The 19444-nt window shown below is 41.1% G+C and overlaps 2 protein-coding genes across 2 annotated transcripts in view; both read left to right on the forward strand.

Moving 5' to 3' along the window:
• The first annotated feature begins 1852 nt into the window (after window positions 1–1852).
• On the forward strand, window positions 1853–11343 carry aspa (aspartoacylase). The gene is made up of 6 exons (XM_075487196.1): window positions 1853–2204; window positions 4377–4572; window positions 7410–7503; window positions 8760–8867; window positions 9928–10037; window positions 10236–11343. The coding sequence occupies exons 1-6, from the start codon at window positions 1963–1965 to the stop codon at window positions 10425–10427; spliced, it is 942 nt and encodes a 313-aa protein (XP_075343311.1). The 5' UTR covers window positions 1853–1962; the 3' UTR covers window positions 10428–11343.
• A 3877-nt stretch (window positions 11344–15220) lies between these two features.
• abr (ABR activator of RhoGEF and GTPase) overlaps window positions 15221–19444 on the forward strand; it is a 131034-nt gene continuing 126810 nt past the window's right edge. Inside the window, exon 1 of the mRNA XM_075486355.1 lies at window positions 15221–16272. Within this exon, the coding sequence (XP_075342470.1) occupies window positions 15456–16272 (817 nt within the window). The 5' untranslated portion in view covers window positions 15221–15455. The remainder of the gene's footprint in view (window positions 16273–19444) is intronic.

Genomic DNA, 19444 nt, shown 5'->3' on the forward strand with positions numbered 1-19444 from the left:
TGTGAACATGTTGTGATGATGTTTAAGCTTCAGATTTGCTTATAAGGACAGATGTAGGTCTGTTGTCTTACATCTGCCAAACTACTCACCTGCTCATTTTCTTCCACACCAGCTTGAGCAGGAACCCAAAGAAAGAGATGGTCTGCCCTATTTCAAATTTAAAAGTGATGAAAACCTGTCCAATGCTGAAATTGTGTGACTTGTTTTCTTTTCTTCTATCCACTTCAACTTGTGCAAAACGCTGCTGCCCGTCGTTTAACCAACACTAACAGACGTGTGCACATCACTCCTGTTCTTAACTCCCTCCATTGGCTTCCTGTCCTTTATGGAATTCATTGTTTTTAAAGCTCTTAACAGCCTCACCCCATCATATTTATCTGAGCTTTTAACAGTCCGCAGTCCTGGTAGAGCTCTGAGGTCAACAAATCAATTTTTGCTGGAAGTGCCCAGGTCAGAATACAAACATTGGGGTGACCGAGCCTTTTCTGTCGCTGCCCCCAGACTCTGGAATAAGCTCCCTGTCGAGCTGCATCTTATTTCTGACCTGGGCCTCTTCAGATCTAGGCTAAAAACCTACTTATTTAGGATTGCTTTTAATACCCAGTAGTATGATGATACTTTCTATCTTCTTTTATCTTCTTTTATCTTATTCGATTTTGTTGTATTTTAATGCTTTCACTGTTCTTTTATTGTTTTTACTTATTCTTCTCTTTATTTATTACCTGCTGTAAAGCACTACACCGTAAGGATTGTCTGTAAAGGGCTGTATAAATGAAGTACATTTACATTTAGGTTTACATTTACACAGGAGGGCCACAAACATCACCCAAAACTGAAAAATGATCTGAAACCCTTTTCTTATTATATCAATTATTGGCTGGGATTTACACTGCTACACCTATATCCGGATCTTCGGAGCCATACCTTTGCAGCCTGTTTAAAGTATATAGTATATCTTTATTACTTGATAGACCTGATTTAAAATGAATAAAAATTATATAAACTTATTTAAATCACACCATTGGTTTGATTTACAGAACCTCCACTGCCAACATGATTCATCAAGTTTTTCAGTCTCGTCCAACTGCGTGCGTCTCTTTGGGCCGTAGAGGCCATAAACAAACTCTGCAGGCATGAAGTAGCCCAGGTACTCCACACTGTCAGGGGTAGGGTCTATGTAGTCGTAGGCCACCTTCTCCATGGTGGCTGAAGCAGTGGGTGCGCTGCATACACAGGTCCAGCTTCTGGACACACAGCAACCAGGTGGACGTTACAAAGCAGCCTGCTTTGCAAAAGTAGGTGACGAAACCATGAAAAGATCTGCGTTCATGCATCTCATCCAGATGGGAATGTGTTTGCTGTATTTACAGGGTCTCTCTATACAAGCACTGATTGGCAGATGAGTGGAGGCAGTTGTTGACATCATCGTTGGTGTTGAGGGGGAAAACAGAGAACTGTAATGGCTTTTGATGATATAGATATTGGCAGATATTGATGTGCAAGTAATTACAGAATGGAGGGTGGTGTTAAAATGCCATACTCAGAACAAAGGATTGTCAGCGTAGATTATAGCTTGTTATGGGTGGATTCAGAACAAAGAGTTCTTGGGGCCCTCTGTGAAGGCTTTCTTTAGAGGCTAATGTAAATGACTGTTGTTCACATGGGGGACTTTTCTAGAAACTCAACTAAGTTGGAAGACTTTGGAAGACAAAAACGTTTAGTTTATAACGTCAGTAGGTCTGTCAGTCACAGGTAAACAGTGGTAACAAGTTTAGATGTACGTGCTTATCTCAGCGCTGGTTACGTAAGGTGACTGATACGAGCACGTTGCGTAAAGACGCAGCCTCAGCAGGCATTCAAACAGTGAGGCTGTGGTGCTCCAGCTGGAAACTTTCCCTCCACCTCTACGCTTGAGCGCAGCGTGGGAGCATCCACACTCTGCGCCGCACACCACGTCCAGACATGTCTTCTTACAACAACAGCGCGCGCTTTAACGAGGCGAGAAAAGTCGCTATTTTCGGTGGGACGCACGGAAACGAGATGTCAGGCGTGACGCTTGTAAATCTGTGGATAAAGAACAGCGCCGAGATACAGAGGAAGGGAGTTGAGACCAAACCTTTCATCACCAACCCAAAGGCAGTGGAGAAGTGCAGCAGATACGTGGACACGGATCTGAACCGAGCCTTCACCCCGGAAAACCTCAGGTAAACACACCTGTACAGCGTCGCTGTGATGGTGTTCCTGTCTGCTGGCATTAAAGGCAGTGACAACTTTTTTTTGTATGGCACAGATCCAGCGTTTTCCATAGTGTTGCCCAGTGTTAGACCCTTGAATATTGCAATCGCAGTTAGTGTGATGATATACCGAGCGCGCAATTATGCAACATTTGCATCACAGAGTGCATGCGTGTGCTCTGTCAGGCAAATGTGGAAAATAGCGCCTGGTGCTACAGGATCAATACGGTAAACGTAACATACTATATCCCCTAGATTTACACTATTCTTAGGTCACGTGGATTTCCATCTGAGTGATTGTGTCTCAGGTACTGTGAGTGTTTACCACGAGCCGTGTCTGCTCCAGCACCCAATAACAGCTGAGCAGCGTTTCCCCGCCTCCTCAGCGTCAGCTGACTGCCAGCCTGCAGGAAAAAACGTGAGCGGAACGTGACAAAGCTCCGGGTGCTTTAAGACGATTTTTTTTCTTTGTTCATCTTTGTGTGGTCCACAGCGGAACACGATGTCTCACTCAAATGCTGGCACATGTAGTTAGTGCGCAGGAACAAAGACGGGAGGTCCGCTTTTGTGGTTGGATACACGTCTCTCTCAACTTCTCACGAGTCCCATACTGACATCCCACTTAAATGACGCTGTAATGTGCACGGTCAATTTTGTGCAACATTATTCCTTATAATGGATGTTTTTATTCTTTGTGCTTGTCTATTTTTTAAGTTGTTTTAAAAAATAAAAACATAGGAGACCTTTTTAAAGAGTAAAGTGGCAAACTTTACTAAATTAACAAAATAGGCACCAGTTAAGAAATTTATATATATATATATATATATATATATATATATATATTCTATAATGTGCAAACATAAAAGGGCATTTTTTAGTCATAGTTTTACACCCAGTCCCATCCCTTGCACCTACCACCACTACATAGTCCTCTGTTTTGCAGGAGGTGCCTTTTTTTGCTTTTTGGATCAAGGAATATTCATCAAGCCCTTCAACTGGGGCATTAAAAGTCATTTGAACTGCTCTGACCACTATTACTTGATCCCCAAAAGAAAACAAGCATCTTATTCCTGCAAAATAGCAGTGTAGGTCTAAGTAGTAGGGCCAACGGGAGGAACTCTGTTTAATCTACAGGATATTTACAGCGTTCCTACTTTTATTCAAATAGATTAATTGAACATGTCCAATATCACTGCCCCCACAGTGGAGGGATTTGTTCTTCTTAATTGCCTGATATCTTGTGATGCAGGCTGCCTTTTTATCTGTAGAGGTAAAAATTAAGAGACGCTGAAAACTGTGTTGGAGTGAAGTGTTCCAGCCTCATTCTGCAGATGTTTGTTGACCTTGCAAGACCTTAGTGATGCTCTTCAGCTTACAGACTGTTTGGCCTCTCTAAAGACGACATGTAAGAAGATTAAGCAATTCCAGGCTCTTTCTAAAAAAACAGTTTGTGGTGTCCTTTTTTCAGCTCGGATAGGCCGACGGCTCTGCTGTTCGTCAAATTAAGCACCTGCGTCTGTCTCAGCTGATGACAGCGTCCCAGAGCTCACAGCTGCTCACACGTTTGTGTATTAATGTCCTGTGAGTCTAGACAATACCAGATAGTTGCAGAGAACAAGGTCTAAAGAGCAGAAGTGAGGGAGGTCAAACAATATGGACAGCAGAGGTGCTTGTTTTTTTGTTTTTTTTATTGCGCTGTAGCTTGGAGAAAGTCCTAGACCAGTGGTTATTTTGACAGTGCTACAAAAGAGCTTGTAGAGGAAAAAGGGTGAGGGGGGGGGGGTCTCATTCTGTGGTCAGAGCACGTTGTGAATAGAAAAGTTTAGCCTGGGGACCAAACACTTCTGAAGGATCTTTTAGTACGGATTTACGAGTCATAAAATTTCCTCTGAACTCTAACTCTTCACCACAGAGGCAGAAACGACTTGTTTTCATCTTTTCAACTGTGTTGTGCTGCATATGATCCAATTTAACTGTTCAGTAGCTTTGCTGACTTGAACTTTCCCAACATTTTAGGACACTCTTTTGTTAATAATTAACCATCTTTATGCCTCATTGTTCTTTCAGCTGAATTGCCTGATAAGATGTGACTGTTTTGGCATCTGACTTTCTGCTGACAATATGTTTCCATGTCTCTTTTAGTGCCTCGGGAGGTGATGGGCTGCCCTACGAGGTGCGGCGAGCCCAGGAGATCAACAGGATATTTGGACCCAAAGGAAGCCCGGAGGCCTATGATGTGATCTTTGACCTCCACAACACCACATCCAACATGGGCTGCACTCTGATTTTGGAAAGCTCCAAAGACCACTTTAACCTGCAGATGATGAACTACATAAAGGTGACAGCCTTCATGTGTCATTTCATGTCTGACTGTAGAAATCCCACTACAATAAAAACCTGTGTACTGTGGTCGGAAGCAGTGAATCGGCAGCATAGGCTGTCATGTCGTTGAATAAGTCCAAATTACTTTTGGAAATTTAAGTCGAGACATCAAAGAGACCTGTATATCTGTCAGAGATGCTTTTGGGCTTCTTAAACCAATTTGATCTGATAGTGTTAAAGGAGAGGACAATTGCCATACAGTAAAGTTGCCAAGGATTCTAAAAAACAAAAAGACACAGTAAAGCTAACGTTTTGTTTGTATTGTGCTGTTTTGATGGAGAAAAAGGGGGTAAGATGGCAGATGTTCAAGAGAGAAAAGATAAATTTAGATACAAACACATGTAAATGTAATGTAAATTTACTTTATTTATGCAGCCCTTTACAGACAATCCTTACGATGTATCAAAGTGCTTTACAGCAGGTAATAAATAAAGAGAAGAATAAGTAAAAACACATAAAAACAATAAAAGAACAGTGAAAGCAATAAAATACAACAAAATCAAATAAGATAAAAGTGTCATCATACTACTGGGTATTAAAAGCAATCCTAAATAAGTAGGTTTTTAGCCTGGATCTGAAGAGGACCAGGTCAGAAATAAGATGCAGCTCGACAGGGAGCTTATTCCAGAGCCTGGGGGCAGCGACGGAAAAGGCTCGGTCACCCCAGGGTTTGTATTCTGACCTGGGCACTTCCAGCAAAAATTGATTTGTTGACCTCAGAGCTCTACCAGGATTGCAGACTGTTAAAAGCTCAGATAAACACGATGGGGCGAGGCCGTTAAGAGCTTTCAAAGTTAAAAAAGTTTAAAATGAATTCTATAAAGGACAGGAAGCCAATGGAGGGAGTTAAGAACAGGAGTGATGTGCACACGTCTGTTAGTGTTGGTTAAACGACGGGCAGCAGCGTTTTGCACAAGTTAAAGGGCGACTGAGAGAAGACTGGGAGACGCCAACATAAAGTGCATTGCAATAGCCTAACCTTGAACTTATTAGGGCATGGATGGCTTTCTCAAGGTCATGACGACTTACAAACATTTTAACTTTGGCCAGGTAGTGTAGTGACATGTTGTCAGATGTAGTGACAAAAGATAAGCAAACCAGAAATCAACATCCATATGACAAAAGAGTCCTAAATCTCTTTTAAAAGGAATAACATTTGTCAAGGCCCTTCTTTTACTTCATTTTGTTTATCTCTGGAGAGATGCCTTTTTTAATTTTGCAAGAGCTGATTTGACTTATTAAAAAAATCAACTCAGAACTGTCTTTAGTCGAGAAGAAATATTTGGATATTGTTACATTTTTTACAAAACATTCCTTCATCGTTCAATCAAATAATCATGTTAAAACTTTGGAGTTGATTCCAAGTGAGCTTTTGCATTTGGAAGCTGTTGATATGAACCCAAAACAATCCAAGTGAAACGGGCCATTCTGACGCTGTGGAAAAGCGCCCGAGGATGGGCCGAGATAGACGGAGACAGAAGGAACGTTGGCAGTGGCTGAATCAACAGTTTGGTAGATTCTGAGAAAAAGTTGACGGCGTAGTCGTAAAGTGACATTTATGTTGCGTTCCAGCCATCATTTTTAATGTTAAAACTCTGACATACAGCTGCTTTCCTGATTAGTTATATGCAAAGTGGCTTTAGTGCCATGAGAACGGATTATCTTAAATGCAGCCTAAATCATTAACAGCTGTCTTTGGTGTTAAAGGCTTTTTGGAGATTATGCAGGGCCATACTGTAAATTATTCCTATATTTTCTTCCTTCCCGATGTTGTAATTTAAAAGCAAACTGCAGCTTTGAGTGACGTGGCTTATTCTCACATGTATTCATCTGAGTCTCTCACTAGTATTTCAACACACACAAGACTGAGATTGGCCTTATGATAACTTTTTTGCCTTATCTGTTAAGGAGTGAGTTTGAACTTTCCCTTCATCCACTGGACAGATTAATGACATGGCCAACACAATCTCATACACTCAGTGGATTCTGTCTGTTGGAGCAGATGGTGTATACTTGTGTCTATGGTTTGCATATCACTTAACTGTAAATCAGTGTAACTGTACTTTTTGCACATTTCTTTTGTTCCTAAATGCGGCCACAAACATGTATGTTGCTTAGTTGCAAACGGAAACCTTACTTAGAAACTCCGAATAGTTTATTTTGCCAGGTCTATTACTGGCTCTTCTGCTTTTCTAGTTCTTCAGCTCAAAACAAAAGGACGGGGAGCAGCAGCAGGGAGGGAAAACGAAGCCAAATGTAACACACTTGTGATTGGAGAACCCAACTCGTGAGAAAATTGCCCAAAACTTCTAGAAATAAGAGCTACTACACAGAGATGCAGAAAGAAACGACCTGCTTACACGGCTGGGTTACCATCACCAAACAGGTTAATGTTTGGTTACATTTTAGTTACTAAATGACTCACAGAGTCATTTCTAATCATTCACCCTCTGTTATTGTTTAATAAGTCCCTCTGGTATAGAAGTCGGGATATGCAAAACTTTTCCTTAAACCACACTAGATTTAGTGGAAATATACTTTATTTACTGTATTGCTTTTATTGACATCAAAGACCGAGTGCCAATTTAAACTTGTTTCATGAACATGGCCACCGTGCATCTTTTTTTATTTTATTTGGTGTCGCATGTGATCCAGTGTGAGTTAGTGACAACGCCATTTTCAATTCTGTCGAGCAGAATCTTCAAACACTTGGCTGATGTGTTGTATTGTGTCTCTTTTTGCATCTTCTTTATCCACAGCTGATATCTTGTTCTTGTTGGTTTTGTGTTACAGAAAGCCACTGCTCCTGCCGGTTGTCTCGTTCTGCTGAATGAGCACCCTCATCTGAGGTATTCCACTTCTCGCTCTGTAGCCAAGCACCCCGTTGGTGAGTCCCCGGTCTGGGCAGCTCTCTCTGAGGAGAGTCGCAGGGGGTGGGTTTAGAGTCTTTGTGGTGCAGTATTATAGAGGGCAGAGACTCACTACAACGAATAAAAAAAACTACGTTGTATTTGCCAGAACAACATCCATGAAACCATCTGAATTAAAAATGTTACGCCTGTTCATTAAAGGGTTTATGAACTGCAAGTCTTTGTGAATGACCTCATATACAGCAATAAGAAGGCAAACTGGATTTTAATTTGCAAGGAGACTCAGTCAAACTAGCTGCCACAATCTTTGTTCCAGAAATTAGGTTTCCAGTTTTAAATGTTGAAATTATTTCTTATTTCTGCATTTTTATTTAATTTTTAAGTAAATTTTCACCTCTCTGCACTATTTTAATGGTTATCCATAGTCTTCATGTCGTCATTTTATCTCTTCATACTTTCCTTTTTTTTATTTATGGTCATTCGGTCTTCCATTATAGTGATTTTTCTTTTAGTCTGTTTATGTCCATTCTTCCAAACTCTGTGGCCTTTTTTTTTCTTTTTACGTTTTATCTTTATTTTCTTTTTATTTATTTATTTTCTTTTTATTTATTTATTTGTGTTTATTCTTGTGTTTATTCTTCTTTATCTCTTCGTGGTCAGTTTGTATTTCTTCATGACTGTTTTTTTTGTTTTTTTGCTCTTTTTATGGTTATTTTTCCAAATGTGTTTTTATTTTTGTGTTTTTTTGGGTTATTTTATTTTATTTTTCTGTGCATGCCTCTAGTCCTCTTATAATTCTCTTTTGTTTCTTTGCAGAAGTTCTGTCACCATGTAACCCAAATTAATCAAAGAACAAAACACAGAGTCAATCAGTACACTGATTGACTCTGTGTTTTGTTTCTTTGTCTTGTTGTCGTCACTTTGCATCTCTTTGTGATCAGTCATTTTCACTGTTTTTACTCACTTTTTCTATGTTGGGTCTCAGGGGTTACCTGTTCCAGTAGTGACCAGTCCATCAGTCCCTTTCCTTGGACATAACATTTTTTAATTATATTTTTATTTAATTTTTGCTTACTAGACAACGCCTTGTCAGCTTTCTAACAATTGTTCAGAAATCTCTATCAGTCAAACAGATGACCAAGCTTACTATTGGACCAATTAGGGTCCTGTGTATAACTTAAAAATCTATAATCCATTCAGTTGGCAGAAATTATGTTCAGATGTATCTGCCGTTTTTTTAAAACTTTTTTTAATTCTGTTTTTTTCCTTGCAGGTCTGGAAGTGGGCCCCCAGCCTCAAGGGGTCTTGAGGAGTAACATTTTTGAAGCTATGAGAGTAATACTGAAACATGCCCTGGACTTCATTGAACTGTTTAATGAAGGTAAAGCTGAAAATGTTAAGCGACAGCACCCTGCATTTGCCTGTGCTTTAAGATTTTAAAAGTTAACCCCATTACAGCTGAAACTGAAGTATGTGTAATCACTTCATATGCTCATGTTTCATAAAGAAATGATAAAAGCAATGGAACTGTCTGGAATTCTCTTGAGTTTGGGCATGGAGACAACTACTCATGAGTCATCATTTGCTCTGGGATGAGAAACCTTTTATGACTAAATGCCCATGGGTGACTGACTGTTTGACTCATCCAGATGTACCTAAATTCAGATCTCTAAATTTATCTACATCTGCTTCATTATGCTGCTGCTCTGCCCCTTCTCCTCCTGAAGGCACAGAACAGTGTTTAAAATGCAAGGATGAACTTTCTTCCTTTTCTTACATAAGCAAGCGGTCAGTGCCAACTGTGAGTTGCAGTCTGTTGGTTTCCCCTGACTGTCCTGCTGTTGAATGGCCTTCTTGTTGGGAGTTGGTCTGTTTCCATGTTGTTACAGTCCGGCTGCCAATGGTGTGGTAATCTTCTGTCGTGGGATCACACTGGTGCTAATGAATGTTCTGACATGGTGATGAATCGATGTTCCTGTGCTTTGAAGCTGAGCAGCATGGCCAAACAACTCCTTTAGCTATGAAAGACCTTTTTGCTACAGCTGAAAATGACTTACTCCACAGAACAATCATGTGACTTAAGCGTTTGTCCTTTATGTTGTTTGTTTCCTTCTGCATGTCAGGGCGGGGCGGAAGTGTTCCAAGTTAAAATGGTTAACTTGAGAATCTACTTACTTAATGTTTAAACTCTGCCAAACACCACCCTTCATCCTGTATGGTTTTGAAGTTTGACCAGAGCCATTTTCAGAATAACAGAGTTATTTTTTTTAATAATTAGTGGCTACAGTTTAGATTTCCAAAAACATGAAAGCGGATCAGAAACATATGCTCCTTCATATTTGAATGCATTGGATTTTTTTAACGTGGAATCAGAACTGCACTGTGCAGGAACATCTTGAGTCTACAGATGGTGTCCCTGTTGTTTTCTGGGTGCTGTTTAGGCATGGAGTTCCCTCCCTGTACTGTTGAAGTCTTCCGGGCCTTGGAGAGGATCGACTACCCCAGAGATTCCAACAGAAACATCATCGCCATGGTTCACCCCAACCTGCAGGTAAACACTGGAAGAAAGAATTACGACCGCCTTCACTTTCTAGCATGAAAGACTGTTGGGACTGCTGAACCTATAAAAAATAAGTTATTCTGAAAAAGGAAACGAGCCTTCTTTGGTTGACGTGAGAGTATATTGTTTTAGCTTGAGCAACAGGCTCGGGTTACTTTCCCTGCAGTCATTGCTTGCTGTCTTTTTCAGGACTGTGACTGGGAACCGCTGAACCCTGGTGACCCAATGTTCCAAACATTTGACGGAAAGACCATCCACTACCAGGGCTCCGGCACAGTCTACCCCACTTTTATTAATGAGGCAGCGTATTATGAGAAACAACAGGCATTTGTAACCACTAGGCGAGAAACCTTGGCTGCAAGTGCCATCAGAAAAGCATGAAGTGTTCCGTAAGGCTAACACCTATTGTGAATAATCTGTTAGCCACAGCAGAAATCTGAGTGTATTTTGCACTTTGTTAGCGAATGACAGACCCTCTGAACATGATGACTAGATATCATCTTTCACACTCTGATTTAGTATTTTTTTATTTTAGAAAATTAACTATGCAAAGAATGATTGTGGAAGCTTTGCAAAGAGCCACTGTGACAGTCTTTCAACTGAAGACTGGTATGTTGTTGTGGTAAGTATTTATGAAACTGTTATTTAAAAGGTGTATTTACATTAAGTAAGCTGAGTTTTTATAATATTAAAGGTCAGGCCTAATCATTGATGGCTTATAAATCACTCTAAACCCTCTTTTCAAGTTTCCTACTACTGCTCAGGAAGGCCATAGAGAATCGTAACCTGCATTCTTCTTAATTTTACCCAAAACTGTTGTCTTCTTCTGAAACTATATATGTGACATCTATTGGGGTGTGTTGTGTGGCCTTTGATACTACCTACCTGTAACTCTGTGGTGCTGTCTTATTGTTGCCTTATTAGGAGTTTTTGGAGAAAATTGCACAACAAATTTGGAAATTATATTTGTTTAAACACAAGATATTATTTTGTGAAGAAATGGTATATGTTCTCCTCTATACAAATTGGTTACAGTGTGAGACCTTTTTGTAGTTATATGTGTGTCTGTTTCATATACTTGTACTTTATGTGTGATTTTATGTCATATATAGGACTTACTATATCATAAATCTATTGTACTTTCTAATGTTTTTACATCCCTCGTCTCAAAGTGTCATGCTGTTGTCTTGCAGTATGTAATTTTTCAATCAGCAATATTTCTGTGAGCACCATTTCTACATTTAATTAAGTACTGTGGAAATCATCCGTTCAATAAATGTGATACTCTTCTGTATAAGGCTTTGTTTTTCTATGTAGGTGCATTCCACTCTGCTGCTTTGACTCCAGTTGTTTTGAGCTCCTTTTTCTCATGTGAGGTAGCCATGACGGCCACAAGAGGGCCTCACACAACCACAGCTTGAAGTCTGCACTCTGTGGCAGCATACACTAAACAGAAGGAGAGTGAGAGCTGAATTCTGGCTGTGTAGCGCATGCCAAGACCTAATAACCAACCTCTTGTACATTTTTTTTTAGCGACTCCAGTAGCTTATCAGATCCTCTCACCTATAAAGATTTCATCCTGCTGTTCTAATTTTTCAGATGAACAAATCCAATTCTACAAAAAAAAGTCAGGATGCTCAGTCGACTGTCAATTAAAACCGAATGAAATGATTTATAAATCTCATAAACTGAAACTTTAGTCAAGATAAACTATAGAAAACATACCAGGTGCTAAATGTGAGTCATGTTACTATTTAATGACAAATATCAGCTCATATTGAATTCAATGGCGGCAACAGGTCTCAAAAAGTTGGTACAAGGCAACAAAAGGCTGGAAAAGTAATTGGTTCCAAAAAGAAACAGCTGGAGGAACATTTTCAGCAACTATCTAGGTTAATTGACAACTGTTCAGTAACATAATTGGGTATAAATAAATAAAAAGAGCACCCAGATGGGCAGAGTCTCTCAGAAGTAAAGACGAGCAGCAATCTGCGCAAACCCACTGTCTACAAACTTGTTGACCTCACGGCTAGAATCCTACATCAGATAAGAGTGGGACGACATTCCTTTCCCAAAGGTCCGGCAACTCCTCACTTCCCAGAGGTTTACAGACGATTGTTTAAAGAAGAGGGGATGCTACGCAGTGGTGAACATGGCCATGTCACAACATTTTTTAAAAGTGTTGCTACCATCCAATTAAAAACGAGCTAATATTTTTCACAAAATTGTAAAATGGCTTTTTTCTTTTTGCCACAAGTGGCCTTTATTTGAGAGTAAGTAGACAGGAAAGGAGACAGACAGAGTAGGGATAAACATGCAGCAAAAGGGCCCCAGGCCAGTACTCAAACTACAACCTGCTACAGCGAGGCTACAGCATCTGTACATGATAAGATATGGAAATCATTTTATTCTGGCTCAGCTGTTTTAAAATCTGAACTGTCCTTGCACAAATCTCATGCTTTATCTATTTGGAAGAATAAAAGTCTTGTGCTCTATTCTTGCCTTGTCTAAACTGACTCTGATGTTGGTTATTTCTGGTAAAGAGGCCACAGAAACTGCAAATGTTAGTGACTAGCCTACGTTACAGCACAACATTATTATCTATCTATCTATAGATACACAGATTTACACTGACAGTACATGCAATAATTACAGCATAGCTGGAGATGCGTCATCATCTGACGTCGCAGGAATCCAGGGCATCTGGATTTGAGTGGAGGTGAAAGAGGCTGAGGGGTGTGGTGCAGGAAGGGTTGGATAACATACAGTTTTCCACCATTGAGGTGTTATTTAATATTTTAATACATCACAAAGAAAATAAAATAGCGCAGGTATATGTTGTATATCTGGAAGCATCTTTGCTGTGCATTGCGTGGTTTGACTATACACCTTTGATTAATGAAGCACATGCGGGTTTGGATTAAATCTGTGGTGTTTGATCAAATCGGTGTGAGATGTCTGTATCTAGACTCGTGTGTGTGTACCATTCTTCAGTCAAGCCAATAGCTGTGGACTGAACACCAGATCGAGTAAACTTGTTAGGTTTCTGTTTGACTGATATGAAACAACCATATCGGATAACTATCAGGAATGTGACCGCCTTAGTTGGACAGTTATTGTAGTACATTCCACAAGCTGACTCTATTGAACACTTGTGGATTTGACTAAAAAGTCCATCCATTTCCTGCCATCAAGTTTGTAATTAGTGATTCGGTTTCATGACAGCGGCCTGGTCATAGCCTTTCTAGTCTATTCATTACTGTAACATAATCGAGGCTCTCAGGCCTGAAGCGAATACTAAACAATGATTACTGAGAGCTTTTAGCAGAATTATCTTTCATTTCTGGGCAGCAATCCAAATGGGCACTCAAAAATTCTAAGTGTCCATCTCCTCCATCACCCTCCCCTCCCTGTGATAACCGTCTTCCTCGTTGTATAGCGTTACATCTGTTTTACTGGAAGTCTGCTGCTTGACAGTTTACCGTATAGTTTTAATCTGGACACGGGTGCATGGATTCTGCATAGATTAGATTGGTCATGTTCTAGGTTTACCCCCTTCTGCATTCTAGAGACAATGTATATCAATATGAAAATCTCAATGATCAAAAGTTTTCAAGGTAAGACATGACAACCATTTTTACTGAATCTAAAAATGTTGAATGACTGGATGTATGGCAAGTATGGCATCTGTCTCCTTGAGTGTGTGACCCTGTGCATGTGCGTGTTCAACAGGTGCCAACCTGGATGGTATTTTGTGTATCTACATGACAATAAAGTCTTAATCTTAAGAGTCTGTCTGGTTTGCCATGAACTGACAGGGTGGAGCATGCTGACCATTTCTCAGCACGGATTCTTTTGCTGCGGTAAATAGACGTCAAAACAAACAGAAGAAAGAGGAAGGAATCATCATGTTAAAAGCCCACATGTTTGTGCAATGCCAGTAGTATGCGTTTCCTCTTAGGACAGCAAGTAGCCGAATAAGCACAGGCAAATTCAGAACTCTTCTCCCCCTCAACATCAAATTACTGAAAGCACCAGCTGGGGGGAAGGAGACTCGATGTCAGAGCCTGTCAGCACCTTCCTTTCATGGATCTGCTCTAAAGTAATGCAAGCTGGCAGATTTTGACCTGTATTTTTTGGTGACAGTGGAGACAGAGGAGAAACAGATCTGTGTATACCCAGAACCAGCTTTTCGTGTATCGCGTATGTCATCAAGACATGTCTTGATAAGAAAGAAAATGGCCATTGTGCAACAAATTGTTTTTTTCTCTGTTGACTTTGTTTGGAATGTATGATTAAATCTATTCAATGAACCCAACCAATAGGAAACCAGTGGGTTACCTGAGACATACATTACTCATTTGTATTTTAGCAAAAAATGATCAAAAAGAGATTCCAAAAAGCAACAACCAAATACAGATTTTATACTGAAGACAGCAAATCTAAACTTTTCAGTCTCAATTCAAAATTATTTGAAAATATTTCTAACCTATGACAAAAAAAGTTCTCATAAAGAATTGTATTTTAGTTATTTGATTTAATCTCGGATATTTCATTTGATTTGATTTCTCAGTTATTGAATTATCTAAAGATTTACTAAAATGTCATCATATGAGTGGTTATGATGGAAAATTATCAACATGTACTTTAAAGGCTTGAAATATTACCTACAAAGTAAAGTCTTCATTTTATAAAGTTCTGGTTGTTAAGTACCTCAAAAGTGTGCCTAAATACACTGCTTTAACAAATATTCTCAGTAATATCCCACCACCGGTTGGGTTTGTTTTCTTTCTTTTTTCTTCTTTTTTTCTTTGTATTTGAACGTCTTTTTATCTTAAATTCTAATATTAGTGACAATTTTAGTCTGAAACACATTTTACCACCGTATTTATCTTGAAAAAGGCTTTGTTTGGGGTTGATTTCTGGATCTGGATCAGTGTTGTTGCTGTTTTTCCTCCTGTCACAGCCACTGGCAGCTGCTGTATTGTCTTAGTGCTGTCAGGCATAGACATAATATATATTATATATATATTATATATACTGTATATATTATGTCTTAGTGCTGTCAGGCAGCAGTATGAGCGAAGAGCCCGTGAATCCGAGGCATGACAGTTATCCCAGCAGTACTTAAACGCAGCGCGCCTGGATACAGGAAGTCTTGAAACTTTTCAGCGTGGTAGGAAACTTGTAACGCGCATCTCACCGTGCACACGCACGTTGCTGGTTGTGTGTGGGAGCACTAGGATGGTCTGAGGGTGCCCAAGTTAATATCGACGGTAATTTTTGTTTTCTGAGAAAACAGAGGAGGAAAGAGGAAGGTGGGTATATGCGACAGACACGGCGCAAATTGTCGGTGTAGGCAGAACAGCCCCAACATTTCTTTCGGACTGCCCTGCGTAAACGTTAAATATGTGGGAACAGGAGGAATTTGCAAAACACTGGAGGAATGAGTTTCCCGACGGAGAGGTACCCCAAATGGACTTTAACTCTGTAGAGGACATCGAGTCTGAGCTGGAGGCATGTAAAGCCAACCTGAAGAGGCTCCAGAAGACTATGACGGAGGAGAAATTCAAGGTGATTTACCTGCAGACCACCATGTCCCGACAGAAGAGAAACGACCCGGAAAGGTTTGAAGGCAAAGATGAAAACTCTAACGCTGAAACGTCCACATTTTCTAAAACGGGGAATATTAGGAAAGTGCCGCTGAGGAACGATGAAGGCGGCGGGGGGACGACCAGGGCGTCCGACACCGGGGGCGTGAAGCTGCACACCGCAGGTAACACAGCGGGACTCACCAGCTCCTTCGGCCGAGAGCGGAGCAGGTTCATCGGCAAGACGGGTAAGCCTGTCCCCATCCCTGTTCCGCCGCTGAAACCCAGCTTCCACAGGGAGGACAAGGCCCCCGCCGCCGCCCCTCAAGTGAATGACAAAGATGAGAGCAGCGACCGAGAATACGAGGACGCGGAGCTGAATGAGAACTTCGTCAGGAATAACTTGTTGACACCGAAGACTGCGTGTCGGGACGGCCAGAGGACGCCCAGTTTCTGCCGGGACAGTCTGCGGCCTTTCCGTCACAGCAGGGATTTTGACTCGGGCGACGACGGGAGGCTGTCCCCGTCCTTTCCGCAGGTTTACCGCAGAGCCTCGCGCGGCTCCGGGTGCAGCACCCCTGACAGGAGGAGTGACGGGTACCTGAGCTCCGACCACGACGACTCCTCTTCTGCAGGTAATTCTACCACTGCTTACATCACCAGGTCAGATAAGAGACATATACATAATAACATCTGCTACATCTTTTCATTGGAAAACTCCGAAAAGCCACGGGTGAGGCTTTTCAAATGGGACAATAGGCTTGGAATTGGAAGATCACGTTTCTTGCCCTCCAGTGCACAGTTCCTCACAACTGTTTTCACAGAAGAAATGTAGGTAATTTGATTTGTTTTTGGCACGAACATCCGGCTTCTTCTTTTGGAGAAGACACCATCATAGAAAAGAAAATAGACTCAAAGTCAGTTAAAGTGTTGTACTTGAAAGACTTAACTTGAGAGCTTAACATTCGTATGGTTTGAGGTAAACAGGAACAGCAAGCACCTGTAGTACTATTAATAAAATAACTTCCCCTGTAAACGCCTGCTCGAGGATCATGGTGCAGTGATTAGACTTAGACTTACTTGCTGTCCCCCTGGTGTGAGCAGAATTTTTTTCCTTATGTGAGTTACTCTACATTAGGAACTTTGGTTTGTATTGGCCTTTAGGAACTGTCTGAAATTTGGAACCAGAAGTCTCAACTGTAGCTGTGAGGTCTGTTACATGGGCTTAGAGGAGCTAGGGTATGGTTGCCTAACAAACCCAGATGCAGCCTGATATATTCTGGATATAGCAACTTTGGTGCGTTTCAAAATAAAGTTTGAAAAGCTTTTGGTGCCACTTTACTCTCGACATTTATCATACGTGGATCGAAAGTCTTCGCCCTGCTGTCAGGCTCGTGCTGTTTGATGCAATGTCCTGTGAGTTCAGTGGTAGGTTAAGCACCACACAAACTGCCACCGACAGTGTGACTGTGAACGCAGAAAAAGACATGGAGGATGCTCCTCGGTTGTAAAAAAAAAGCAAGATTCATAAGCACGATTGGACACATTTCACCCAGCCGAAAGGAAAAAACATATTGAAGTCGACAGATTAAACTCATGTCGACATGCAGGATGGGAAAAAATAATCACGACTGATCAGTTATTTAAAAACAGGTTGCCACTTTCTTGCTATCTTAACATCACTGTGTGTGTGTGTGTATGATTTCTGTGTAAGGGTTCCTACATCATTAAGCCTGGAGCCAACATGTAGCCTAGCGTTTGTACATTTTGGCGTTTCACAGCTACAACCCAAGTCTGGTAATCTGTTGTAGGTGAATGAGAACCCATTTATCATGTTGTACAGGCCACTGCAACTTTAATCATATGACGAAGCATTTATTTCAGTTGAAAAGATTTATTTATTTATTTTTTTAAAACACAGCGATCATTGGTGGCCAGATGTTAGAAATGGTTGAAATGTGTAGATTCTTTTCACGGGTTATTTGAAGATGCTGGTTTGAACTTTCACATGACGATAATACATCATCCTCCACAGGAGGTAGTTTGCATATTATTTTGACACTTGCCACCCACGCAAACATTTTTGCAGAGAAGTCTCCCAGCAGACAGCAATGGTCCCTGCCGTAGCCCAAAGAACACAGCAAAGAGTGTGAGGGTCCATTTATACTGACTCTGCGAGAGGTATCTGTCTCGGTTGCTCTCAGCTCCCACATACTAGCATGATATTTTTCAACATAGACCAACAAAAAGCGAATAGTTCATAAACTTTGGAGATGATTAATTAAAAACTGATTGGCTGAAAGTCAGCTGGAGCCAGGAGGCCCAAAATGAGCTAATTTCATATCAAAGAAGACAAATTGCGAAAAACTAACAATGGCAAAGAAGCACAGGTGAAAAGCACAGTCTTCATTATCTTAACACTTGTTTCACTGCATCACTAAGCAGACCTTTGTCTACTTTAATTTGTCTTTTTCAAAGCAGAGCAAAGGTAAAGCACCAACAACGTCACCAACGCATCCAACTGGAGCCCACAGCTCAGGTTGTGCTACAAATTTCACAGACTGCCCGCAAGTGGCAGCAAAATGCTTTAACACGAGAAGGTCTGCCTGTAAAGCCAGACGTACACGGTAAAGACAATCTGCAGAAGTAGCGTTAAGGCGCTAGCATGGTTGACACGTCTGTCACGGCGGTGGCGGACAGTGACGTCAAAATGACGTATCAGGCCTGGCGCTTCCCTTGAAAAGACAGCGCAGCGCGTTGTCGTGCACCAGTCGATTTTTTTTTTATTTTTTTTTTTATTTTTTTTTATTTTTTATTTTTTTTTTTTGGTAACTTGGCGGCGCCACCAACGAAAAACCGAATGGACCGTTGTGAGACCAGGCTCAGTCAGGAGGTGCGTTTGTACAGGCAGCTGTACGAAACTGCAGTGAAACAGCACAGGGAGCACGTAAACTCCCAAAACTGGTGCACAGAGATTGGCAGAACTTTGGGGAAAGAGGGAGAGTTCTGTAAGAATGTGTGGAGGAAGCTACGGGACAGATACGTGAAGGCAAAGAAGAGGGCAGAGACTCAAAAAGTGGTGATGCCGGGGCTTCAGACCATCACCTCTTTTAACTGAATTAAAAAATTAAAATTATCCGAATACTGCAGCAGTATCATTAATGACATTATTCCTGCTCTTCATTGTTTTCTTCTCCACTTCTGTGGTTGTAGAGTAGCGGTAACCTTCACGTAGCAGCGCCACCTCTGTGACGGAGAAAATTGCAACTACTGGCGCAACGAATTGCGCCTCTATATATTGCGGGCACGAACTCGTGACATCATCAACACTGCTCGCGCGAGCAGACGCGGCAACCATGCTAGAGCCTTAAGGGCCTTAAGGCGTACACCCAGACTCTAAACTCACCAGAGACCAGTCTCTGCATCTGTGGGAAGCAAGCCAGTCGAAAAAGACGGCATAAGGAGGACCTGTTGTGTAGGTTAGGATCAGGAGGGTGGCCGTACCTTTATGGTGGATTGATGTGCAATAAATTTTGTATACTGAAAGAGCTGGGGCCAAGTTTGACATTTGGAGTAGTTGGAAACTTCTGAGCTCCTCATGCCACTGATCCTTGTGAAGTGCTGTTCCACATCTTTTTACCAGCATGCATTGAGTGCCTCTCTCTGTAGATGTTAGTCTACCTAAGTATGGTCCTCGAAGCGGACACTAAAGTAAGAACATCTTCAGTTCTGTGGTGCTCACAGTTGATCTCCCTTAGAAGTGTTAGCAGGTGGATGTTGCTGCTCTCACACAGAGCCTTAAATGAC

Source organism: Odontesthes bonariensis, chromosome 16, assembly GCF_027942865.1.
Source record: "Odontesthes bonariensis isolate fOdoBon6 chromosome 16, fOdoBon6.hap1, whole genome shotgun sequence".
Taxonomy (NCBI): Eukaryota; Metazoa; Chordata; class Actinopteri; order Atheriniformes; family Atherinopsidae; genus Odontesthes; species Odontesthes bonariensis.

Excerpts from the sequence above, each read along its gene's own strand:
- aspa (XM_075487196.1), top strand. The coding sequence starts at position 1,963 with ATGTCTTCTTACAACAACAGCGCGCGCTTTAACGAGGCGAGAAAAGTC. Across the intron at positions 4,573-7,409 it reads AGATGATGAACTACATAAAG|AAAGCCACTGCTCCTGCCGG; the intron begins GTGACAGCCTTC and ends TTTGTGTTACAG. Across the intron at positions 10,038-10,235 it reads TGGTTCACCCCAACCTGCAG|GACTGTGACTGGGAACCGCT; the intron begins GTAAACACTGGA and ends TGTCTTTTTCAG.